We start from the raw sequence: 26,820 nt of genomic DNA on the forward strand, positions 1-26,820 counted from the left end.
ACCGTAGAATACCTTCGCCGTAAAACCAATGAAGCGTACAGGATTTAGAAATACAAGTGTATAATAAGTAGCAACTAAGTTAAAGTCCGATAAGGAATCAATTCATTTTACTGGTAGCATTTGGTTATTGATTTTACACGTAGGATTTGGCTAATAAATTTAATTTCCGACGGGATATGAATGCATCAGCACATAAGTCACATTCTGAAAGGTTTCTTCTTCATTTTACTGGGGCGGAGAGCTGGAAAGTTCCTCCTGTAGATACGGTTGTTAATGCAGGTGGTCAACAAGTTTCTTTTAGGTAAGTACATCATGGTTTAAAAGTACCAAACTTCTCACTGCATTTGTGTTCTAATAATTTACAATACGCGATCCCAGCAGTCCATGGGGGATTTAAACCTCAGCAGTCATGGTGTAACGTAAGACTAAGCAAAGTAAAACAGGACGTTTTCAATGATGATGCCATCATGTTTTGTTCATAATTGTCACTGCCATTGTTATGCAATACTCCAAAAAAGGCTCGTATCTCTGCAGGGAGTTCCCCCGCCTAAATTAATTAAATCCAGCATATGCAAGGCTCGCGTGCTACAGGTTTAGGCAATGACGTGTCTTCTCTCCTCAGAATATGCTCTCCAGGAAATGTGTAATGAGTGCTTCAAGAGGGTTCTGGGTGAAGCCCCTTGGACATCTTGTGGTCCTCTCCTCTCTTTGTTGTTTTATATCTGGATACTCTGAAAGAAACAGGACGGAGGACTTGATGTCCAAATATCCCGTCATTGACGGGTAAATCATGCGAATTGTCTCCTCTGCACATCCTTTCTAAATACTGGAAATGCATTAATGGCTTGAATGGAAACTCCATCTCTGACGTTATTTCTTACGCCCTCTCTTCTTTCCAACGGTCAGTCATAACGACCTGGCTCTCCAGCTCAGGATACTGCACAACAATCGGCTGAGTCAAGTTGACCTTCACAACATCAGCAAAGTGGCCACCGACATCAACCGACTCCAAGCAGGCCATGTGCAGGCACAGGTATGGCAACAACAACAACAACAATAAAAAGATCAGGTCTTTCCCTTCTGACCCTGATCTGTTCTACAAAATAGGCTTTCCCCAGAGAGGAGTCTTTGAATAACAGCATCTGCTAACTTCAGTAACTCAAATATCTGCCTGGTTCTCTTGTGTTGTGTACCCGTCCCCCCTCCCTGTCAGATGTTTGCGGTCTACGTGCTGTGTGGGGCCCAGGAAAAGGATGCCGTCAGGCTGACCCTGGAGCAAATAGATGTGGTCATACGCATGTGCACCGAGTACAAGGACTTTGAACTGGTCACATCCGCCGAGGGTAAAGTACACCCTCAACATGGCAGCCGAGCAGTTTAACAGCTGACCACCGACAGCTATAAAAATGAGTGGGCTAGTTTTGTTTTTAGTGCAAATGGACATAACAACAACCACCGTTCTTTGATCTACGATCAATTTTTCTAGCATGTCTGTCATGTCTTAAACAGCAGTCCATATTTGCAAAGAGACACAGGAAAGTAATAAATCATCTTTCCGTCATTACTCGAAGTGAGGACTGCAATGGAGAGGTCCACTTTGGAAGGTGTGCGTACGGTATGTGAAACAAATGTGTGTCCGTCCCTGCAGAGCTGAGGGATTCTGAGAGGAGACACAAGATTGCCTGTCTAATAAGTGTTGAGGGGGGGCACTCCATTGACAGCAGCCTGCCGACCCTGCGGATGTTTTACCAGCTCGGGGTGCGCTCCATGACGCTCACGCATTCCTGCAACACACCCTGGTAAGAAAAAGAGACCCATTCGGATTGCATCATTGTATTTAGAAGGTCACATTTGACTGTAGCGTTTGGATGTATTTGATGGCAGTGGGAGATTCACAAGACAACGCTTACATGGAAATCTTATTTTTTTGAATGCAGGGCAGAATCATCCTCAAAACTGTATCATGTCTATCAAAGACATAACAACAGCCTGACACACTTTGGGAAGGTAGGCGTAATATTACAGCATCAGTAATAACAATGACTGGGCAGAAGTGTTTATTTTACCACATTTAACAAAGCCTGTTTGTCTTTTGCATTCAAACATTTACCGTGAATTCAGTTTGAATTAAAGGGAGAAACCCAACAAGACCGTCATACTTGCAGCATTTGAGTACTTCCTTGATTGCAATCTTTTTCAGTGTTTACATGCGTGGTGTGCCTCGGCTGATTCTACTTCCGTCGTTCCATCATAAATGGCTTTTCAATGTGATTTCCTAAGGCCGTCGTGGAGGAGATGAACAGACTGGGAATGTTGGTGGACCTCTCCCACACTTCTTGGGACACTGCCTGGGCCGCGTTGAGGCATTCAAGGGCACCAGTTATTTTTAGCCATTCATCCTCCTTCTCCATCTGCAACCATGGCCGCAACGTACCTGACTTGCTGCTGCTTGATCTGGTGAGAAAAACCCAAATCACTGCACGATTAATAACGGTTCAGTTCCTTGATTAAATCCAGTCACTAATTCATTTATATTTGTTGGAATGCATTAAGCATTCCAAGTATTGTTCTTCGAATCTTTATTCCGCCTTCTTCTTCTTCTTCTATTTCTTCCGTTGCACCTTTCAACTCCTTCACACTTTCAGCTATTAGAACTGTTCAAATATTAAAATATTCAGCTCCTTTCCGACGCCGACCCAACTCTGGCCCCTCAGGTCCCTCTTGAGCCGGCAAGATATTTCTGTGTTATTTACCACAGCCAAGGGTTTGAGATAAGACCGGCATAACAGGATGTTTACCTGATGTATCTGATGCTACAACTGGTGCACGTGAAACAAAATGAACACTTCATAGATAGCTTATTTTAGCTAATCCTTCTAGATATTTCTTCTTATTCTCTAATAATTCCAGTGACACTTTGTGTCTTGTGTTTCAGAAAAAGAAACATGGGTTGATCATGGTGAATTTCCACAGCAATTTCATATCCTGCAGCGACGTAGCAAACATCTCTCGCGTGGCCGGTGAGCCATTCCTGCAGAGTCTTGTTTTTTTGACCTGAGGGGAAAATGTAGTTTGTATTTCTTACGTCTCAGGTGACTTACTTTTCAAACCCGTGTTTTGCAGATCATTTTGATCACATTAAGAAGGTGATTGGAGCCGAGTCGATAGGAATCGGAGGGGATTTTGAAGGTGCTGTGAGGTAAGAAATATTGACTTTCTACTGCAACACAGCGACAACGGGACGAACTACGGGACAGCCAGTCTCCATATCCACCGTACGACTTGGATCAGTGGGGATCGACAGATACACACCTTGTAGAGCGAGCTGAATAAAACAAAGTTTGTTCCAGTTGCGTACAGGTTTATGTCCGTCAGTCTTAAGATCAATGCTTTGCTTTTGTTAGCCTGTCCTGATATCAGCAATTTGGCTGCCTGAGCTGTCGACAGGCGCAGAAAATGGTTCAAAATCAATAACGTTTTACTTCTAACAGGCGTGAAGATTTCATCCAGAACGGTGGCCATTGAAATGTTTTTTGTTTACAGATTTCCTCAGGGGTTAGAAGATGTGTCCAAGTATCCCGCCCTAATCCAGGAATTGCTGCATAGGAACTGGACTGAGAATGAGTTGGCGAATGTCCTTCGAAACAACTTCCTGCGAGTTTTTGAAGAAGTGGAGCGGGTGAGCTATAAAACCTCTCTATTGTATGTTAAAGAACAGCCTTCCCTGGTGAATGGAGGGTATGTGAAAACTTGTAAGGTTTATAATCAATGATTGGGCTGTAGTTAAGGAAATAAGGCTTTTTGTTTGGTGGAAAATGTCTACGGTTTGTGTCATTACATTAGTGCTCATCAAGTCCCTTCTCTTGTCTCGCCATATTGGCCCCAGGTCCGGGATCATTTGAGTATGAAACGCCCCAGTGAGGTCCAAATCCCCCTAGAGGAGGTGCACAACCCATGCAGGCTGGTCCTCAGACCCCCTAGGCCAAGAGGACCCTCTATCCGGAGTGTGTCCTCCACAGCACAGCACAAAACAAAAGGTCCCCTCATCCCCGTCATGGCTCTTCTGATTTCCAGCCTCGTTTTCATTGCGTGAATGTTTAGAAACTCTGTGCAGCTGCATCTGACATGCATCATTTCTACTATAAATAAGATCTTAATAATATTGCTGTATCAATTGTTGGGCCACCTCAGTTCTTCACAGGTCAGTAAAGATGAGGAGATACTCTTATTCGTAGCATCAATCTATGTGTATTCCCATTTGTAAGTATACACGTATACTTTCTAATAGCTATATTTAAATAATATTAATAATAATCTGAAATCTGCCTCTGTGTATATACATTACAACCCATTTACGTTTAAAGAACAACAATGACAAGGCTCTTTGCTGTTTGTTTTCAAATGTGTTTATTACAGATTTTATGTGTTTGCTGACATTATTGCTATGAAAACGTACGACATGAAGGATAATACGAGTTATAAATAAAGCTGTTAAGATGGCACATTTAAGTTGCTTGAAGGTTTGTTATAGGTTTACTGTTGACCCGTGGGTAGGAATAGAACTATGCCACGGTTGTTGTTGATTGGAGAGAATAATAAGATCATGCAGGTTTAAAAAAAAAAAAAAACCTTTTCTGTGAACATTTCGGCTCGTTAAAAAGAAAACTGTTGCACATTCTGTAGAAGTAACAAAATCTGGAATTTGGAACAGCATAAAACATCACTGTGAAGATTTCCATTAAGATTACGGAATGTTGATGGTAATTTGCTTCGGTGAACTCCTTTTAACTTCTACAAAATGTGGCACTTGTGGCCTCATTGGTCTTTAAAATATTCATGGTTTCACTAAAACACTGCCAACCGAAAGTTTCCACGGAAAGATTGCATTTGGCCAAAATGTTCTCCAACCTGTTTTGATTTAAGAGAAGTGACAGACATTGCCTCGTATAATAAAAACTATAATATAGAACTTATATTTACAATTGCTATTAAGTGTGGAAATATCGAATATTTAGTACAGAAAAAATGCTGACCATGAATACTATACAAATTGTGGTTTGATTTCATTGAAATCTTAAAGACTAAGTAAATTAAGCCGTTTTTCTGGGTGCTGTTAAGGTTTTCAGGTCTGTAGAAAAAGTATAAAAGTAGCAGTTTAAAAGTCAGTCATATACATTTTCTTCTCATAACAACAACAACTAAATTATCTGTCAAAAAAACATAAATTAGACCATTTCTTTTCTTTCCATCTTGCTTCATGATCCCTGGCAGGCTACATTTACAGCACAACCAACGTCAAGCACTGTGTTCATTATCCACTGTAACATTTTCTTTACCTCACTGGGAAATGTTGAAAAAAATAAATAAATAAATAGAGATGCGCTTCTAGAAAAAAACTAAAATTATTACTTTCTGAGGGAGAAATAATTGACAGATTTCCTTTGGAAAGAATGGCAGAGCTGCAAGCGTACAGGCGCTTACGTACACTAGTTTGTGCCGATTCTATACAACAAAACTTTTGTACTGAAGTGACAAATCATTGCGTGTAACCAGTAGGTGCTGCATCCTTTCTACAGGTGGAATGCATTCTTATAAAAAGGCAGATACTTCTTACTGCAGCTTATAATTGATCACGAGTAAATGGTGATGACCTCCCGACCTCCGCCTCGGACCAGCAGCACTCTTTCCAAACCTTCAGTCAGCACCTCCAGAAACTCCATGTCTGGAATACACGTTAAGTAAAACCAGCCGAAGTACACTTGGTACGTGTACTGCAACACAAAATAGTCTTTTTTGTTATGGAATTTTGTTATTCCATATTGTTAAAAGGATACAGTTCTCATCTCCGTCGGTGTCTCGAGGCGGCCCCGGCATGTTGAGCAGCACTAGTCGAGCATCATGGGACCTGTTGACTATCACCTCGTTCAGCTTTACCGCCGTATGCATTCGCCGCACATTGGATTGATCTCTAGAGTCCACAAGAAGGCGAGACCGAGGAGAAAATCGTGTTTTTGCTCAAAGAAACTCTGTTTAGTTTTTTAGAATTTTAAAAGCAAGCGTCGACTGGCAACTCACGGTTTGAGGCTCATGAGTTCTCTGAAGTTCTCGGGTGCATTGCTTCGGTTCCTCTTCTCAGCCTCACACTTCTCTCTTGTCCATGTCATGTGAACCTTCTCTGGGGGAGCTTCCACCACTTCCTCCTCCTCGTCGGAGTACAGACTTCCCATGCGCACCAGGGAGTGTCTGTCCTTAACCAGCTGGGCCTGCAGTGGCCATTGGGAATATAAGGAGGCTCTTAACATACTGTGTGTAACTAAAACGGTGTCATAAAACAGTTGAGTTAGAGTAGAGCAGGTTAAATTCACAACATGAAACGCAGCAGTCTCTCTGTATTTCTTTGTGCGGTATGTTTTTATTATTTTTCTACAATATTTCAAGAACTGTTGAAAAAACTGCAATAATGTTCCACCTTGGTACGTCAGAGAGTCTGTTCTCTTTCACAAGGAGGCACATGGTGTTCTGGGTCATCTGATTATCAAGATGTTTGTGTGTCGTTGTTTATAATCTTGTGGCGCAAAAGACGATCATCTACATCCGAGGTCGACTACCAGCACCTGGGTTTTGCCCAGAGTTCCCCTCCCGTTATAGCATGTTTATATAACTATATATTTCTGCTCTGAAGATGAAGATCTTTGAGTAGGCTTGGCACATGACCTGTATATGTGTCTCTCTGCTTGCAAACATTAAATGTCTTGTTTTTTACACCGGTGTCGAGTGACAATTTTCCAAGAATTTCAAGAATACATTTTACACGCACACACACAAAAAAACATACCTCTCTTTCTTTTTCGGCACTGGACAGCCTCATTTGCCTCAACATCTGGGACCTCTGCTCCATCATTAATGTTCTCTCATAGGTGTATGCTGAGATGTCACTGTCATGCTACAATTTGAAAAACAAGGTTTTAGTGGTCAGTCCATCGTAAACGTACATCTCCGCTGAACATGGACGGAGTGGCAATGAAATGGGAGTAAATCACAAGTACATTTTGTATGAAACAATCGCACCTGCGGTATCTTGCTATAATGAGCATCTGTTTTTTTCACTAAGATGCATCATTTTGTTCTGGCTTTAGCCATAAAAACCCTCAAGAAAGTCTTCACTTTGGCGCAGAATTATGGTCGTGTGTGAGGGATCCTCACCATCTCCACCACCTCCACCTCAGCCTCTATTCTCAGCTGGTACAGGAACATGGCCAGATCTTTCTTCATCTGGATGCTGTTGTCATCCATCTGGGCTACAGTGAAAATACGCATCTTGCATTTCCTCCAAACCTATCCAAATAGGCAAATACAGCCATAAGGTAACGCCATGCGACTAGGATTGCTTTCAGGAAACACACCCTGGAGTCACATAAATAATAATAATAAAAAATGTTATATTGACAGTTTGAAAGGAATGTTTACATATGAAGTAGCATATTGGACTGGAGCTCAAAGAGATCTGCAGTCTCACTTTGTGGAGTTTTAGGAGGAAAGGCAGCAGCATTAGCATCCCCCCATCATGGACGATCCACCAAACGTCGATGTTGCCATCTGTGAAGCGCTCGTGGTTGCTCGGGTAGAAGGACACATTTTTGGGCACCATCAGGGCCAGGTGGGCAGCTGTGGTGCAGCGAACTGTGTCTGAGTAGAGGGGAGATGTGGAGTCATGGGGATTAACTCCACTGTATACATTCATTTTCCAACAGCTTAACATTATGCAGAGGGCAAACAGTAACAAACACAAAATATAATTGAAATTGTATATGCAAAAGAGCTTTTTGAACCCCCACTATTGCTCCATCTTTAAATCCACAATAGTGAGCTGGCATTTAACTTTGACAACAACATACTGGAATACCTGTAGACATTATGCCATTGGTTTTGTATGGCAGTCACTTGATAAGGGTGCTATACTGCAGATGCTGATTGGCCCGTTTAAGTTGTCCTGTACAGTATTTCAGTGCAATTCTTACTTATAAAAGTCTTCCAGGCACGAGGGTCTTCGCTCTGTCTCCATCCGTAAGGCCAGCCCATCATCACAGTGTTGTGCTTCATGCCCCCCAGACCACAGGACTGGATCAGGTGGACAATCCCCTCACGCACCTTAGAAGCCACCACAATCTGGCAGAAACCTTTGACTCGTTCAATCTCCATCATGTTCTTAATGGCCTGGAGGGAAAAATTGTAAAGTCTACGAGCACAAAAAGGAGTAAGCAGCTCATCCATATTTGGTACAAACCATACTAAATACTTTAAAAAGGACAATACCTTCATCGTAAATCCACTACTGGCTTCATTGTGCTTTTCACATCACAAAAGGTGGTCATTGTAAAGAGCACGGCCAGCACACCCCTTTCTAGGAGTTACCTGCTCAGCTGCCTGCATTTCCCCGTAGCTGTCCAGGAAGTTGCCCCGGACGACGGAGCCGACGATGGTCAGACCCTTTCCCGCCTTCAGCTGCGAGGCGAAGGTGAGCAGACGAGGATATTTCACATGGAGGTCCTCATCGAGCTTCAACAGCACAAGCAGCTGAGGTCTGTGGTGGAGAAGAGCCAGAGACACTCAATGGGAGCTAAAAGGTCCGGATCAAAAGGCTTGTCTTTGCATCCCTGTTGAAAGATGATGCATGTATTCATCTACCAAAACAATATTTACTAAATGGTCATTAGTCATTGAGGGTATGGTGATAAAAACTGGTGTCAAGCAGCAATCATATAGTTTTGATATAAAAACACATCTGCTGTATACGTGTAGCTTGTTAGGTCATCTTAATAGCGGTCCTAACTTCATAATGAAATGAAACAAAGTAACAGATGCTGTGCAGACAAAATATACGTGGCCTAAATATATACGATAACTCTTGTCTCATCTCTACCAAATTTGTCCCGGTGTTAAAAAAAAAGTCAGTTTCAGTTCTTACTTTACATATTGTTGACATACTGCCTGCATTCTATTCTTCGTTCCACTATCTAAATGTTCAAGACTACCCAAGTTTAGTCAGTGTCATCACATTTAAAACGAGTGGATTATAAGCATCGATCTCAGTAGAAAGGCCAAACAACAATGATAGAATTATAAAAAATGATTGGCCCAAACCTCCAAAACAGTAAATACATAACAGATGGCATTTACTCATTGTGGATCGATATTGACCAGGACTGGTAGTAAATACATCGTATATTGATCATTTTTTTAATATCAGCATCATCATTCTCCAAGACCATTATTGTAGTGGGTGGATGAACATTTGTTTAATACCACTGACTGGATTTTTTTGAAAACATGCAGCTTTTTCCATCTGATGTTTTTTTTTTTTATTAAATTGACTGCTTAACAATGTGAACCATTGTTTAGTCTCAAGGGGGGACAATGTGGGATGCCCTGTGCTGTGAAAAACCCTTTTATAGTATTTTGCAGGTAGCTGTACCTCCAGTTCTTGGTGTGTGGGGGTCCAACCTCCAGTCTCAGCAGGGCGTAACGTGCAGCGCTAAGGGACAGTCCTCTTATTCCGTCTCCCCACTCCTTCTCCGCTCTGTTTGTGAGTTGGAGACAAGAGACATGAACATAAGGGACACCCAGCAATCTAAGTGGCCGGCTGTCCAGCAGCATCCAGATATGTCGAACGGAAACACAGAGACACAACACGACAAAAGGACAAATATACAAATTATATTTCGATTTGAGACATACCCTTGGTACTCAATGTATTTGTAGATCATCCCAGCAATTACCATGGCGACAATAGCGTAGTACCAGGAGGAGATGAACATTAGAGCCAGACACATACTCATGCCTAGGAAGGACAGCGCCCTGTGGGTTTTAAACCATAGAGGTATAAAGAGATACCAAGAACAGCGTTGTTATTTCCAAGTAGGAGGCCAGGACCATCTGACTGGTAAAAAGTGAGCCTAAATGAAGTCTACTCACCAGTGGTAATATTTAAACCTTGGCCTCCAACTCGGTGTGCGTAAGAGAGTCTGAACGGCACAGGCTAGGTTCACAAATAGATAGCACATCAAGAAGAACCTGATGAATAAACACAAGGAGAATTCACAACATAGTCGTACACAGCATAAGTGGTGTTTGGCTTTGGCTAAACTGGGAAATGAAGAAACGTCTGACTGGAATGTGTGTGCGTTTTACACTTGGCACGTGTCATATTCTTGGCATGCGTATCTATGTGAGCTTACATGGAAAGGATGGGAGCCACCATATCCAGTGAGGCAATAAGGATGCCCAGTTCAGCTATGAGACCAGTCAGTAGTAGGGCCCATGTAGGCTCTCCGTTGTTTTTTCCGTGACCAAACACCTAAAATAAATTCAAAACCCTTCATTCGAAGCATGCAAATCACTTCCTGTTTGGTACTGCGTCATATTCAAATAAGGCCGCTAGTCAAATATTACCACCAACTCTGCATTGAGTATCATACAAAAGGTTATGCTGAACATTCAAGTTATTGTGTTTGATGTCGAGCAAAACACTCGACTAGATCACGACTCTTTGCTGTCCTTGCTCCGAAACGGTGGATCGAGCTCTCTGATGACACCGGGACCGCAGAGAGCCATCACATCTTCCGCCGCAAACTAAAGACACACCTCTTCAGACTTTAAAACAAATTACAACAAATTGTAGCACTTAAATTGTACTTATAATGCCACTTATCTGTAGCAAATTGTAAATTGGCTTATTTGAGGAAATTGCACTTTCTTGTTTCTTGCTCTTCTGGTTGAATGCACTTATTTTAAGTCGCTTTGGATAAAAGCGTCAGCTAAATGACACAGAATGTAATGTCAGTCAAGTCTGGAGGAGCCATTTCTGTCTCACAGCCGCAAGTTCATCTCGAACACTGTCTACTATCTCACCCTCAGGAACGGAATGATGTTGTCTTTGGCAATAGCCTGCAGAAGTCGGGGAGCCCCAGTGAGGGACTGAAGGCCTGCCCCAACAGTAGAGAAGAAAGAGCCGATGACAATAACCCACGGAGACGGCCAGGACAGCGTCCCCACCACCAGATTTTTTTGAACGGCGTCTCCAAACCTACAAGAAAACGAATACTGAATGTGCAGTATTACAATGAACTTCTCTTTCATCGTTCTTTTTTTTTTATATACACATTATTAATGATCACATCCAGTAGGACACAAGTGAACTCACTTGTCCCTGAGGACTACTCCTTCAATGCAGGACCCAAAAAGGACCACAGAACTGAAATCTGAATGCAAGCAGTCAAGGAGTTCAAGGTGACACAATACAAATCAAATCTGCAAAGATCAGTTGTGTATAGCACCATAAGGATACAAACAAATGAAGTGGTAGTAATGGCTAAGATAGTTCCCACGGGGATGGACTTTTGGGCATCACGGAGATCACCGGATCTGTTGGAGCCAGCCATGATACCTTTTAAGTGGATGAAAACAGAAGACATGTAAAAGTGGTTTAATCATGCCCCCTGCTGGCTGGATCAGAGGAGGTTTAAAGCTTTACTTTTCCACTGTGTGTAAAGGATGTGTATCATATAACGTAGCAGGTGGCTTATGTTTCAATTTGCATTTGATGGCTTGCTATTGCATCACAAATCATATCTGCCTTATATATGACCTTTTCTTGTGACAATCCTATTATTCTACGCTTTATGATTACAGGTTTGTAATGAATAACTTCAGACCAGTTGTTTACCTGTTGCAGATGGGAAGAAGATTCCCACGAGAAGTGTGAATGACGTAGCGATGTCGGCCGACACATACATGCCAAAGTTCTCTGTGGCACCGCGGGCATCGACTGACTGCAGGCCCGCTTTCTCTGAGATCTCCCCTTTCTGCTGGTAGTCGCTCCACATGTTCTCTAACAACAGAGGAATAACAATGAAAATATTGGCAACAAATTATAAGGAGGGACTAAAAAAACCTGCTTTTGTGTTATTCGCTGATGCAAGACATTTCTAAATCTATGGGTAGAAATTTGAGGATTGATTCTTGAAATTGTAGCATAATGTCAAAAAAGGAAATTGTTCTGACTGGGTCTGCTTAGTCACTGTTCTGCCCCTTTATAGATATTTATGTATGTGTATAGTAATGATATACTGTGTGCATACATATGGGGAGCATTATTAACATAACATTATTATATAACAAAATCAAATAAATCACTCTAATTACCTCTAATTATCCCACTTCCCAGTCCAGGGATGCCCTGTATCTCTGTCACGTTGTTCTGAATGAAGTAGTCATCACACTGAGGACTGCTCATGTTCCCCGGCAGACAGAACATTTCCCACAGCTGACTGGGGACAGTCGTGTTGCCCTTCATCACAGTCTTAGCACATACATCGAAGCGATCTCTCACCAACGTTCTGTTTCCCAGCATGCAGATCCTACAGCAATAACAAGGGCACAATTAAAGTAATCAATATGTAAGCCAACAACATGACGGCCAGAATGGTAACAAGAAAAAAAAGTGATTCAACAACAAAACAGAAAACAGATGATAATTCACGATCCTTTCCCTTGAGGCACGTGTTCACTCTTTAACCTTACGTGAATTCCGGGGGATGAGTCATGGATTTGAAAGCCCCAACATAGATGGAGACTATGGAGATAATGACGCAGGTCAGGAAAAGACTGGCTAGCTTGTTGACATATTTGACTCCAACAAAAACCACCACTGCCATCAGGCTGAGGCAGATAGAGCCGTAGACTCGCATATTGTTCAGCATGGCGCTGTCACTCCCAAGGGTGTCCGTAGCATGAAATATAGCAGCCTGGGGGACCAGATATTTCTAAAGAGAAAATAAATGAACAACAGAATTGTTATTGCAACGTAGAGTTTATTGAAATGTTATCCATTATATATTTTATTTTAATAAATAGCATTAAGGAATTATAATAGCCGTATAAATGTAAACTGAAATAAAACCTCAGAATAAGATTTTAGCAAACTGACCAAGAAGATTTCAATGGCCCCCAGTATGTACATGGCAGAAGCAAAGGTTGTGCCCAGATAGAAGCACAGTCCCACGGCTCCTCCAAACTCGGGGCCGAGGGAGCGGGAGATCATGAAATATGCTCCACCAGCTACAACAGTCAAACAAAGCGTTAGACACAGAAGTCTACTGAACAAAAAGTCATAGCTGTACATTTCTGCTGCCCTCAAGTGGAATAAGATGAAACTTCTGCATCATTCAGAGAGATTCAGAGCAGTCCGGTGAAGGCCCAATAATGACAATTCAATAATTAACTATTTAAAACCTCGATAAAAAAGATGAATTAGAAAGGGCTACAGAAGTATCAATAATACTGCTAGAATTAACAGAAAGCTGCGGGACTTATTTAATAAATATAATGCAGGGTTTTAAAGTTTTACCTGGAACAACACCATTGGTAGCAATGGCACTCATTGATATGGCTGTAAGCATTGTCTGTAAAGGAAAGGAGAAAATAAAGGGATTATCTTCAGCAACATGATTTAAAAACACACAAAATCCACATTTCCAAAACAAGGAAACTGAGACAACAATCTATATTGAAAATTAGCACCACAGTTAAGAGGGAACACTTTAAATTTTCTGATGACTCGTCCTTTTAAATATCTGCTTTTTTTTCTGCTGCAACCATTTGGATAACATTGATTTACCAATGCAAGCTGGCTCACATCTTTGGCAGAAACAATAGAGCAAAGTAGTGTGTGCTTGTGTGCAGTGCAGTACAGAAAGTGCATGTGTATGTGTGTTAACAGTACAGCAGTACAGAATGTGCCTGTGGCGTGTGTGTGTGTGTGTGTGTGTGTGTGTTCATACTAACACACGAGCAGCACATGAGGACAATCAGTAGGGACTGCATAATGCCAGCCATCCCAACAATCCACGTCAGCCGGAGGAAAAGAATGACACCAAAGATGTTCTGCAGACACGGCAAGTAGACTCCCATCAGAGTGCCCATGTTGGGAGACTGATAGAGAGAGGCGGGAAAGGGAGAGAGGAGGATATTGAGCAGGGCATTGCAGGACACACATGTATTGACGATTTGTATTGATGCGTGTTCTTTTTTTGTTTAAAGGTCATTCAATCACGCGATTGTCTCTTTGCTTGTATTCAGGTCCTACACAGCTATACAGTCGCAATGTAGAGCCTGCAGAGGCATAAGCAAATCAATCAACGTCTCTTAATACAGGACTGGAACTTGGATGGCGAGGCAAGTAGAGATCCAGAGATGGAGGATAAGGTTTCTAAACCTCCAAAGACTAAAGCTTTCAAGTAAAAAAAGAGAAAGACATAACAGCGAGGCCCAGTGTTCCTCTGCTGTGCACCGTGTGCTGACCTTGGGGGTCTTCCTACGCGAGGCCGCAGCGCTCTCCTCCTCCTCATGCTCCTTGGCTCCCTGGGTAATGTTAGTGTAGCTGACCAAGCGGCTGAGCAGGGAGGAAACCTTTGGCCGGATGTCCAGCTCTTCCTAGAGGAAGAAGAGGGTGGTGGGGGGTGTATATTACTGGGTTTGACAGTCTATCATGTGGCAGAAATATTGGGAAATAAAAACAGACCTCAAACAAAGCCAAGTTTCTGTCATAGAAGTCATTCTTCTTGGAAGCAGCACTTGCACTGTTGAGAAATGGACTGTCTTCTTTATGATTCCCTTGTCCTATTAGAGAGGATAGATTGGTTAAGGTCAACAATAAAACATAAAGGAAATGTTCCTTTTTGACCAGGGAACAAACTGAACTTAATTGGATGTACATTATTCTACCAATAAATCAAGCATACATTGGAGGTATGCTGGTAACATAAACTGCGGGATCAAGTAAATGTGCTTTACTGAAAAATAAAGTTTGTAAAACGTGCAAGCTTTCTGCACCACCATGTTTTATCGCAATGCTTTTTTGCTGTAACAAAATGTCAGACGCTTCTCTAATAAGGTGAAAACAATGCTTCTTTAAGATCAGAAGTGCATCTAATATTTTCACTCAAACTCAATGCTGTGTCCCTTTTAGTTTACTTCTAGTTACATTCATTAATCAACTATGGAACTACTAGTATTGGCCCAAAAAGTCACAATTACATAAACCCATTAATCTATGCGATTAATGTGGCCGTGATTAATGCAACAAAACATTTTATTTGTTTGTTTACTTCAGTTGACTGCGGTCAGTTACATCAAGATGGAGAGAGCTTTTTGCATTGGAAGTAAAGTAAAACCGATGCAGAACATCCAGAGGAGAACTGTGCAGAGGAATTCCTCCACGTGTCAAACAGAAGTGGGTGAGTGGCAAACGGAACACTTAAAGCACTGCCGTGCTAAGCTAGTGCTATGCTAAGCTAGCTGCTATGCTACTTCCATCTCAACATCTAACGTTACCCTGCGCGGCACACAGTCTGCAGAGGACACGGTGTCCTCCTAAAAGACCGTGGTTTTAAAACGTTCGTAGTTTAAACGTAGTTTTGTGTTTAATATAACATTAACAATTAAACAACAGTGTCTAAAATGCACGCGTTCTAAAGTGATTAGCCTACTCATTGTTTTTAAGATATTGTCTTAAGAAAAACAAACATTCATTAAAATCAACATTGTTACAATAACAACATTCATTAATCGCCATTAAATCGAGATTAACTAATTAATCTGACTTTTTGAAATTCATTCATCTTAAAATCTATTGACAGCCTTATAAAAAAAGGTTCATGCACGGTGTAAATGGAGATGAACCGGCATTGATGGATAAACAATTAAAAAAAAGTCATGGTGTTTTATTTGTCACCCTTTTCAATCAAAAATTTAAATAGCAGCCCTGTAGCATTGGCTTGAACAGTAATTAATGATGAATGAACAATGGAAGATATTTTCCGTGGAAATTTATTTTTCAATAATCAGTCGGTTTTCAAATGTCACTATTAATTATAATTTTAAGATGTCAATGATCCCCATGTAACAGTGAACATCAGGAACACCGCTCCTGCAGTTAAGCTGCAGTGAAGGGCCAAACGCAGCACAGACCGACAAAGCAAAGTCCAGGTGATAAACAAGCATATAATTAGATTTTACTCTCATTAACTTTCGACGAAAATAATCAAGCAGCAATGTGCACAGTGCCTGGGGCAATTATTGCAGGCAAAGGAGCACGCACGCACACATTCACACACCTCATTACCTAGAAATGACCTGATCTTGGTTTATTAGAGCGTGTAAACTTTAACAACGGCATCTCACAACCAAATTTAATCCTGCAACAAAAAGTCTCCCAATTTACCGAGAAGGCATGAAATAGAAAAATACCCTTAACAGCTTGCTTGTAAGTGATTTTGTTGAGCTTCAGTGCCAATTTTTTACTCACCTGTGTTCTGTGTCCAGCTGCCTTCCCTCTGGTTAAGCATAGTTATGAGCTGCGTGCAGAATGCTTCACAGTACTCTGTGCTCTAGCTTGGGGAATTGTCGATTACTATCCAGGACACTAGGTTTCCCCGGGTGAGTACTCAGGGGTCTGATTTAACACATGGAGCTCCGTGAGGGGGGTGAGAGGTGGGACGATACAGTGGTAACTCCCCGGGTTGGATGTATGGATGTTTCAAAACTAATTGTGCAGTGTTAAAATATCTGCATTGCTGAAGATTTGTTTAAAAACAAAATCTAAAAACTAGAACTATTTATGGCATTTGAGCTAAATTATAATAGACTGAGTTGGAAGGGTGTCATGCCCTAGAAGAGATGTGAGTAAAAACAATACCAACACTGTCCTCTAGTGTCATCTTGTTGTCAGTGAACTGACATAACAACAAAGCAGCAATGAGGGGGGGGGGGGGGACTACATTAGATTGGATAGAGGTGCTGAGGAACTTAAGGAACGTCTGGCATTTTTGGAGCAATGCAGAAGCCGGTTGCTCCATATCATTTGATGCGTTCAGAAGTTGTCTGGCAGGAGTTATGCTTGCAAAGTGGTGCTCCAAAAAACTGCCCTAATGTTAAAAACCAAACATAATGAATCTTCCAGCTCATTATAGTTTTTGGACCAGCAAAATGAAAAGACACTTGAACAATGAAGAGACAGTGGGGGTCTGTTGCTAATAACCTCACATTAAATGTCTCATTAAAGGAGATTAAAGATCAACCCGCTTGTTATGAAGGCCCATAAGAGTCGTGCTGTGGGCTCAGAACAGCACAGAGGCGTTACGGCAACATGTACCGACAGGTCACCTGTGACCCCGCGCTCACTAACACCACCAGAGCATCAAAGGCTTGCACGTTAACAGAAGGCTTTCTCCAGGTAGAGAAATTAAGCAAGAGGATGAATGTCTTTTACTTTCCACTGACTAACTATCTAGAGATTTATATTTTCGCTATTCGGTTATAGACACGGCTGCTCGTGCCTCAGGGGATTCTGGGTATAATTTGCTGTGCGTTTACATCTACTGCATGCCCTTAGTTAGATGTCATCATGCTACTGGGTTAGGCAAACATCATGCAACAGTTGCTTGGCAGCAGGTCAAATGGTCTTTGGGTCGACGTATTCCCAATTCCCCACTCGATTGTGCCTGTAAAATGATCCTCCAAAAGCTCCCGGCCACTCCGGACTCTCACTGTCCAAACGATGTACTCACCAACCAGCTACGTAAGGTGAAATAGTGGACGAGCTACCAATCTTAGGACACACCTAAAACTTTGACGTGACTTTTTTTGAGTATTGACATGAGGGGAATAGTCCAGCTCGGTCTGAATGATTTGAATCCTCATTTTCATTACAAGCATAAATTGTCCAAAATGTGACAAGAGAAAAGCACAGTTGGTCAATATGTGTTTGCATATGTATACAGAGCCAACCTAACAGACAGTGTGTTAGGTAGAGTACTGTGCAGCCCTGCAGAGGCAGGATACCACAATGTTAGGTATTGTATTTGTCATGGAATATTTATAACTGGTGTAGGGCGCGGCGCACCCGGGGGGAGGCGAGGGATAGCTCACGTACCTTCCCACAATGCACTTTGCAAAATACAATCCAAATCCAATGAAGTCAAATACAATCCAAATCCAATGAAGTCACCCAAAAAAGTTATTTACTATTTGACTTACTCCCTTCAAAAAAATGTACATGTTCACACCATATGCGGTTATGTTTTAACGAAAATGGTTAGACGGCATATTGTAAGAAACTATTATTGTAACTGTATGTGGTTTTGTAGTTCGTCTGGAGCAAAAGGCCAACGTTAGCTGTACTGTGCTCCATGTGGAGCGGCTTCTGAGCAGAGCTCTGGAATGCTAACCTGCTGAGCCGTTCATCCAAACACGTCAATTTTGATGTGTGCTAATGATAAGAAAAGGACGCCAGCTACGCCTGATTACCTCGGGGGGCGAGGGAGGGGGCGAGCGGGAGGAGGTGCAAAAAGACAGAAATCAAACTAAATGGTACCGTTCCGGGTGTAGAATTAATGACTAAAGCAAACCAAAGAGTGGTCTGTAGATTTGTCTGTCCCTGGTGTCCTCGCAAAATAGCACTTGAAGTGTACATTGGGGGGGGGGGAAACAATGTTCATTTTTCATCACAGAATCACAAGGGCAGTATTGTCATGCTTTTCATGCCCTTATCATGTCAGCTATCCTGTTCAAAAGCGTTATATTGTATGTATTGTAATCAGAGCGTGCTATAGCAGAAACTAAACTGTTACGTTTTAATGGACAGTGCAGTATTTATTGTTGCACTGATCTCTGTACAGTGTCAGAAGGGAGGCAGTGAAAGAGCGCTTGGTAAACCCGGAATTAACCGAATGCCTTTAAATGAAGGATCCTCAAGAAGAACTGGAGGTACATGATGGAAAACAACAACATCTGGGCTGCTGCTCACTTTGATGAGAATGAGCCGAGAAAGCCAAGTCATAGGAAATGATCTTCATCATTAGGATATCACAGCATAACTGATAATTCAAACTTCTTCTAAATGAGTTGTTACGTGTTTGTGTGTCGGTCTGAATGTGTTCTAACGCTTTCAACAGCGCTGGATATCTGCCCTAACAGTGTGTTTCTCCCTCAGGGGTCAGGTGGGCGGCACAGTAGACTGCACGGCAGGAATCCCCATCTCCTCAGAGACGAGCGGGAACAGACATCAGCATTCTCTACATAACCAGTTTCTCAGCACCTGTTTAGTTGAGGCCAATAGCAGCGAAAGACATATTTGCACAACATTACACCAAACAAATCCTCCCTCAAAAATCTAAATTTAAACACTGAGAAATGCAGTCTCACGGTCGGAAGAACATACTGTATTTTAAGTTTCAATGTCTCTCAACTGCTACAGTACAGTTTGTATCGGCTTTAGAATAGTATACCGTTTGATACCGCCTGACCTACGCAAACTAGAATTTGAGAAAACAAGATTTCAACCAGCTGTTGGAAGGATGATGACGCCATCTTTATTTAAGGACAAACAATAAGCATCATTTGGTAGAAAAAAAAAAAAAAAGACGAGCAAGACTCCAACCAACTTTCTTCCCGAAACGATGAGGCTATTTAGTTTGGGGTAGTTTTTCCTGCTCAGGAGTAACGGAGGGTTACAGAGACCAGTGTTGATCCTGTTCTGGGCTGAACAGACCGGAGTTCACAGTCTGGGGACAGACGGCGCACTGTGTCACTTCCCCCATGCTGCAGACGTCACGGTATAGCTGAGACATCAACCATGGAACCAAACCCACCACTCCCATGATGGCAAAACACCCATTCTATGAAAACACTTAAACTGCTTAAATATGTCATGTTGCTGAATGTAAAACTCAAGTTGGAGACATAATGAATATGTACATGCCTAAAAACGTTTGCTTCTGTCTGCATCAGTCACCCTCTCTAAAAAAAAAAAAAAAACACAGCAAAGACGGAGTTAACGATTGACTAGAGGAGCCGTTACTGAGTTCCCACATGTGTGTGAGAAGTAAAGGTGTAGCATTTTCACTTTGCTCCACCATTTACCACAGTCTCACTACAGTCTTGAGTCGTCTCCTCCTTCTCCCCCTTCCCAGGATAAACTCATCCATGCAGTTATTAATGGTCGTTCTGAGACTCCGGGAAGGAAGTGAATGAGGGTTTTATCAGGACGTCTGCTTTCATTTCACATCTGAACCATTCAAGCCGCTTCTTTTGAACACTTGGGTCACTGTTTTGAAAATAGTTACCCACAAGCGTGTTACCTCGCTTATCCGATGTTTCACGGCTCTAAAGGGTCATTTCCGTGCATTCCAGCAGTAGTGAACCAGAGAGATCGGTCAACATGTGCTTTGATTACTTCTTGTTATGCTTCAAATGTCAATTTACTTGAACCCTGTGGCTCACATTGATGTACTTACACACAGAAGTGCATCCCATGTCCACACGCACACACATATAAGTTAATTCCCTTACTGCAGGCTCATAAGCACAGTAAAAAACAACTGAGATTAGTCTTGAGCCCCGAACTCCGACACATTTTTCATTTGCAGGAAGCTCAGCAGTCAGCATGGCGGCACTATAAGTGGGTGGCCAGTCAGTGTGTGGGTTTGTGCCCGGCTTGTTGAAGCATGGCTGCTTCGTTGCGAAGCCGCGCCCATGTGTGTCTTTTATTAAAAACTCTGGTTTCCCCCAGTTGATTCACTCTGTCAGCCCACACAAACGAGCACTGCGCTCACATAATCCTACCCGGCGGCTACGCACTCCTAGCTGCTTCCCCTTGTCCTCCCCATGTCCCCTCCTCGTCCGCCCCCACCCTCTTTTCATGCTGATGCAAGTGAGTGACAGTGAGAGTAGCTGTGACAAAGAAATGAGGAGGCAGAAATCGGCTCCTGTGTTGTTGAGGTGCCAACCCCCCCCCCCACACTCCCTCTTGGCACAAATAGATCTCCATCTTTTGTGCAAGGAAGCACTTGGAAGTCTTTTCTTGTTGCCTGCGTAGCAGGCCACACAGCCCCCCCACACGTCGTGTTTTCCCCCCTAGTTTCTCACAACTCACGCGGTTCCCCCTTCTTTACTAATTTGTCCGTGAGTATATTTTTAAAAGGCTTCCCCGGTCTAAAAATAATCATGATTTGAAGTAGTTTTTTCCAACGCTACCCAAAGTGAGCTGTAAATAATAGACCTGCCTGATGTGGGAATACTGCTTTCTGGCGCTGGACAATTGCCATGGTAACCGCACAAACAGCTGTTCAGAGAGATCTCTGGACAAAGCATGCTGTGCTTAGTCCAACACTCAAAAGAAACACTTTTATTTATCAAACACATTCATCAAGTTCAAAACTTCATGTTGTGTTAAGTAAAAAGTTAGTTGAGTGAGACCTACCATCAGAGCTGACAGTGTCTTGATGATCAGGGACGTCCTGTCCAGTGTCCCTGTAATCCACCCAGTTAATCCCCTCTAGACTGTCGTAGTTGGACTGATCTTGATCCTTCACCGGTACCACAGTGAAGTGAGGCATGTTTTCATCCCTGTCCTCTGCGTCTTCAGCTCAGCAACTCAACATAGCAGGCTAGCTTGTTAGCCAGACTCAGCTCAAGTCCCACTAATGGCAACTACATTCCACTACACTGTGCTCACTTCCTCTAGAGGCTATTATCATACTCCCCGCCCACCGGCCGGCCCCTCGTCATGTCTTTTTGTGTGAACAGAAGGGTTTGGAGGTCTCGCGGACGCCCCCCCCTCCACCGCCTCCACCCCCTCTCAAGTAGGAGTGACTCGGGTGACACGGCTGAGAGTGGAGGAGTGAGCATTTTCATCCTTGAGCCACGTAAAAGATGGAAAGATGCAGATGACTGGATGTGAATGGACTTTGGGAAGGTGGTTGCTCACTTCATGCTGAAGAAAGAGTATGGCGTGACTTTCTTTCTGATGGCTGTGTCAGATGTCAGATGACACGGATTCAACAGCGTGAACCTTGTCCGTTCAAAGGTCCAGACAGACCATCCTCTGTGTAAGCCGGCCATTCCCAAAGCACACACACATACACACACACACACACACACAGCTACGTGGCAGTTAGGAAAATGGTCAAAGTAATCTGTGGTAACTGGAAGCACAGAGTAGAAAAGCAGGAACTAGAAAGAGAAAACTAAAATGATCCCAGATTCCATATGTCACAACAGCTTAACCTTTGACCCCATGACTATTCACTAAATCATTCAATGTATGACAGTAAATGAAGGATTTGTGTAAGATGTTAGGACCTGTCCAGCTGTTGGAGCAGTTAGGACAGACTCCGCAGTGACCTCAGAGGGGGAAGTTTACCCTCCTCTTTCCAAGAATAGTAGCTACTCAAACCATAAAGGCAGGACATCAAAGACCAAGTAAGGCTGCCATTAGAAGAAGTTCTGTTCAAGGCAAGTTGAGATCTCACTACTGCTTCATTTCAATTGCGCAGGCTTTTTAAACTGAAAAGGTGTTTGGTGTCAAAGACCGATATGCAGTCGATGCCCTCTGAGACGTTGTCTTGAAGGAAAAAAACTGTTCTGCATGAGATATCTTGGTCTTGTGGATATACACACTGTTATGATTAGAAACCCTCTCATCAACGCAAATGATTATCTCAGACAAATAAATATTCTACAGTAAATGGTACTTATAGTTGTAGGTCGTAACGTTCTTCCCGCTCCAGAAAGAACAAGGATTTAAAGTGAAAAAAGACTCCTGCAATACGCATGATTCAATCAACCATATAAGGTTATTTCTTAGATTGACCAACCCGTGCCGTGCTGCGCAGTGAGGGTCAGGGAACAGCAGGCAGGCAGGACCTCTCGTCCCCTCTTTTTTTTCCCCACCGCAATTACTCAGCCTTGTGGGAGGACATGAGCAGGAGGGACTGTTCCCTGAAAACATGAGGTCCACAAGGTTCAACTTGTTTATGGCAAAGGAAGAGCCTCGAGGAACTGCTGATGATACGGAGATGAGAAACTAGAACACTGGGAGCTGCCCAGAGTTAAGCTGTGCTGGTTGGGTGACAGTATCTCCTTGTCTCAAGTAGATACTGTATCTCCTTGTCTCAAGTAGATACTGCATCTCCTTGTCTCATATACTATATTCCTGTATCAATGGTGCATTTGAAGAGATGTGACACCAGATTTGGTAACCTGAATGATTTAGGATTTGTTTTTTCACATGGTGCGGCGCTGACTATCCCCCGCTAGATGGCAGCCTTACATCACTGCGAACGCATTTGGTGTTGTCATAATCCACATGGAAATAAAAGTGATCTCCCACTAGATATGAGGCTTTTAACAATTAAAAAAATACAGAAGAGTCTCAACGGAGGCTCACAATATTTACTAATGCAAACATTGATGGAACATTTGTGATGTGGAAGAACCTCTACCATCAAACCGTTAACGTAGATTCAACCACTCACTGGTGTTGGTACTTGTACGGCTAAAGGGGAGTTTGTCTTAAGTCTTATTGTAGTCCTTACTGGCATGTTGATGGGCATGTTCCTCTGCTTACCAGTCTTAGTATTGTATTTCATTTCTGTACCTTTTTAAGATTTCTTCTGAATTATTAAACCATATACTAGTAAATTTATCTAGCAGATAGTTATTTCATTGGCAAAGATTTAGGGAAATTGTGACGTAAAATCACCTTTTATTATAACCATTTTTTCCCACGATCCCCCTGTTCACTTGAAATTTCATGGAGATTAAGAACAACTTGAAAAACTACTTTTCTGACAAAGGATTATTCTGTTTTCAATGAATGGTAACTAGGTACATTGCTTAATCTAATTGGTTGGGAAAGCTAAGCACTCTTTGTCTTTTGACATTGATTATCATTTTCTAATACTGTGCCTGAGGGGACTTAAGTCAATCCAATTACCTTTGGCCGCCATCATTAGCTTGACGTGGCCACAGGGGTCCTTCCACTTTGTCTATTGAACTAGAGATCTGCATCGGTCGACAATGAAGGCCATTCAGCCCGGCAACAATGGGGACTGAGAAGTTGGCCGTGTTATTTTATTGTCTCCTAAGCGGCTTTACCAACCCGTAGGGCTGTGTCTCAGATGAACTTCTGGTAGTTTCAGTGTTTTGGGTCTGGGTCTTGTTCTCAGACTAACATCAGTCTCTGTATCAAATTGAGAAGTTCAGATGACTGCCTTGGTTGGTTGTAGATAGTATCACATATGTGCTGCAACATATTGTCAAGTTACCTCGAGGTAACAATGGTGCATTTCTTTAAAAGAGAACACTGATACAGGTTTACATGGGACCATTGTCCTTGGGCTTTGGCTTCAAGCTTATTAAATGTTCTGCATGATATTTCACAATGAATGTAATGACATCTCGCTGTCTGTACGTGTTTGAAAAGAACGTCAGTCGCATGTCTCATACTGTTTATCACATCTGCATTTGATATTAATAGACTTTGAATAAATAAGCATTCGGCGCGCTGTTCTGTAGAGGGTCTGATGCTACAGGACAGGCTAAGAGTTGATTCGCAACGTTACGGCTGGAAATGCATCTACATGGATCAAATGCTAATGTCAGTCCTCGTCTGACATTACCACAAATATGCCTGTTTGACCCGATCCACTTGTCCGATATAGAAATTAGAAACTCACTATAGTTGTCCTGTTTTTCAGTGTTGCGTCAGACATTAGTTACAGCGCTCGTGTCCCAATCGACCCGCGTTACAGCATTCTGGCTTCTTTGTTTCATATTGTGTCTTCTCATATTCACATTGGCACCCATCTCGCCAATTCTCCTGCCTCATTTCACATCCTGCTTTTATGTGTTTCCTCGCCAGTTTTGATTGTTTGCTCCGCCCAGATTAGTTTCACCTGTCCCTCATGAGGCCTGCAGTCATTTCCTGCCCACCTGCTTTCACTTCCCCAATTAGTATTCACTATTTCAGATGTTTGGCCCTGTGAACTGAATTTAAATAAGTCACATTACTAACTGCCCGTCACAGCTCTTTGCTTCTGGGTCCAATCCTTGTTTGAGTTTATCCTACGCTGCTGCAGTTAGTAAAACTGCAGTAATTAGACGCTCAACTGTACAAAATAATGGATTCAGAAGAAACTGCTACCTGTTAATGTGGACCACAGTGAAAACAGGCCTGGTTGGGAAATCTCTGGGCGGGAGGGCCAAAATATTTCCCTGTAAATGGATTTATTATGGGTGTTAAACAAATGCAACATCTGTCATACAACATTTGGGAGCTGCTGGGATAATAAGTGAGTGTTATTTCCCAATACACTCTTGGCTTGAAAATATCCTGCATTTTAGTGAATATTAAAGGAAAAAGTTGAATTTCAAGACCAAATCTACCTGCATGGTCTGTTGTGCATTACGGTATGGCCCTGCTGAGAGGGTGTGGTTGTGTTCCCTGATGACAGTCTGAAATAATGTATTGCATAACCCAGTTTTGGAGTGTATCTGGATTAGAGAGAGTTTAGAGAAACGTCTGTGTGCTGCTCTTCATTGAAAGGTGGAAGACATAAACCAGAAGAACTTTTGATTACGCAGAACTCTCAACATTGTGTGGTTTGTAGTCCAGGAAAATGTTATCTTTATCACCTCTGATAAAGTGCAGTTCACGGCTGATTCTTGAAGCTTTTCAGAGGGAAGCACACAGAGCTACAGGTCAAAGTAAAGTCACCACATTGCAGTCCAATATTTCTAAGGCAAACACCTAAAACGCTGTCCAATGGGGAAAGATGTGCACAGATTCAGAAAAAAAACGTTTTTATTTAACAGGGATCTCCTTGTCACAGGAAAAGCTCCCAATGTTGGTGGTAAAAGGGACTGCGGTGGCCAAATTGTGCATACAAAGGTCGGACTGAGCTGCATGGTGTTCAAAGCTGAGCTACGCACACAAACACCTCGCACGAACACGTCAGTGCCACTCCCTGAAGAATATTGCTTTCAACGCCTCTCAAAGCTTCCCCCAGTAAAGATACACGCTCAAAAGAAGAACACAAAAATGTTTTGAGCTTTGTTTTATTGTTGGAGGGTTTCTCTGGCTGACATTGAACATTGTAGAGTTGGAACCTGTGACTGATTATTGGATTCCAAACACTTTCGGCCACTTCGTCACGGCAGCATGTGGTTTGTCGAAGGCTTGATGCCTGAAGAAAGCCATTTACTGACTAGTGGAATTAGTTTCAAATAAAGATGAGATTTCCTCTTTGTAAACAGCATATAACATTGGCTGGGATGCACCCACTTCCCACCAAATGCTAAGACTGCAGGCTAAATTGAAGAAGGAGGCTATTGGGACCTGCTGGTGAACCCTGCATAAAAGCTTTTGGCTTCAGACAATGTTTAGACAATCATTTTCTGGTTTTGTTACTCTAATTCAACCAGGAAAATTTTACAGTTTGGGATCTTCGCCACAAGAGTACACAGTATACCAGTTCCCACCTATGATGTCGCACTCAAATGATTCAGTCTATACTAACAACCTGCAGATAATATTTATGCATTTTTCATCATTTATTCCATTTTATTGCTATTTTTTGATACCTGAGGTGACCATTTGTTCAACAAATGTAATTGTTTTTCAGCATCTGGGTCAACTTGCAGACTTTGAGCATTAACTATTTGAAGTAATCTAATATTAATCCAGAAAATGATTTTGTAAATTATATTAAAAACTGTAGTGCTCATCCGGTTCATTTCTGTACAACAGATCAAATGTAATCAAGAGTTAACGAGACAGGAAAATGGCCATGGATATTAACCCCCTCACTGCCATTTTTATTTTGTCCGCAAGAGTTTATTATTCTACTTAATAGTTTTTTGCCTATTTCCACAGTATACAACTTTATTAAAGTACCATAACAGATCTGCTCAAGAACTTTA

The 26,820-nt window shown here is 42.3% G+C and overlaps 2 protein-coding genes across 3 annotated transcripts; one reads left to right on the forward strand and one right to left on the reverse strand.

Moving 5' to 3' along the window:
* Positions 1 to 171: 171 nt before the first annotated feature.
* dpep2 (dipeptidase 2) lies at positions 172 to 4,509 on the forward strand. The gene is made up of 11 exons (XM_040202663.2): positions 172 to 301; positions 623 to 783; positions 907 to 1,033; positions 1,214 to 1,343; positions 1,649 to 1,799; positions 1,938 to 2,007; positions 2,281 to 2,457; positions 2,936 to 3,020; positions 3,124 to 3,199; positions 3,544 to 3,679; positions 3,887 to 4,509. Exons 2-11 carry the CDS (start codon positions 626 to 628, stop codon positions 4,091 to 4,093), a joined length of 1,317 nt encoding a protein of 438 aa, XP_040058597.1. The 5' UTR covers positions 172 to 301; positions 623 to 625; the 3' UTR covers positions 4,094 to 4,509.
* On the reverse strand, positions 4,391 to 21,573 carry slc12a4 (solute carrier family 12 member 4). 2 transcript variants are annotated; one of them, XM_040202652.2, is made up of 24 exons: positions 21,317 to 21,573; positions 14,579 to 14,676; positions 14,359 to 14,490; positions 13,843 to 13,989; positions 13,406 to 13,460; positions 12,986 to 13,116; positions 12,580 to 12,821; positions 12,202 to 12,416; positions 11,723 to 11,887; positions 11,345 to 11,443; positions 11,201 to 11,258; positions 10,909 to 11,083; positions 10,236 to 10,354; positions 9,973 to 10,071; positions 9,736 to 9,855; positions 9,473 to 9,577; positions 8,413 to 8,581; positions 8,019 to 8,214; positions 7,517 to 7,686; positions 7,204 to 7,335; positions 6,836 to 6,943; positions 6,076 to 6,263; positions 5,835 to 5,968; positions 4,391 to 5,722 (listed from the first exon to the last, which is right to left on the reverse strand). In XM_040202652.2, exons 1-24 carry the CDS (start codon positions 21,450 to 21,452, stop codon positions 5,631 to 5,633), a joined length of 3,285 nt encoding a protein of 1,094 aa, XP_040058586.2. In that variant the 5' UTR covers positions 21,453 to 21,573; the 3' UTR covers positions 4,391 to 5,630. The 2 variants fall into 2 exon arrangements, with proteins under 2 accessions (XP_040058586.2, XP_077941622.1); XM_078085496.1 differs by lacking the exon at positions 13,843 to 13,989.
* Between the last annotated feature and the right edge of the window lie 5,247 nt (positions 21,574 to 26,820).

The sequence above is a fragment of the Gasterosteus aculeatus genome, chromosome 12 (assembly GCF_964276395.1).
Source record: "Gasterosteus aculeatus chromosome 12, fGasAcu3.hap1.1, whole genome shotgun sequence".
NCBI classification, from domain to species: domain Eukaryota; kingdom Metazoa; phylum Chordata; class Actinopteri; order Perciformes; family Gasterosteidae; genus Gasterosteus; species Gasterosteus aculeatus.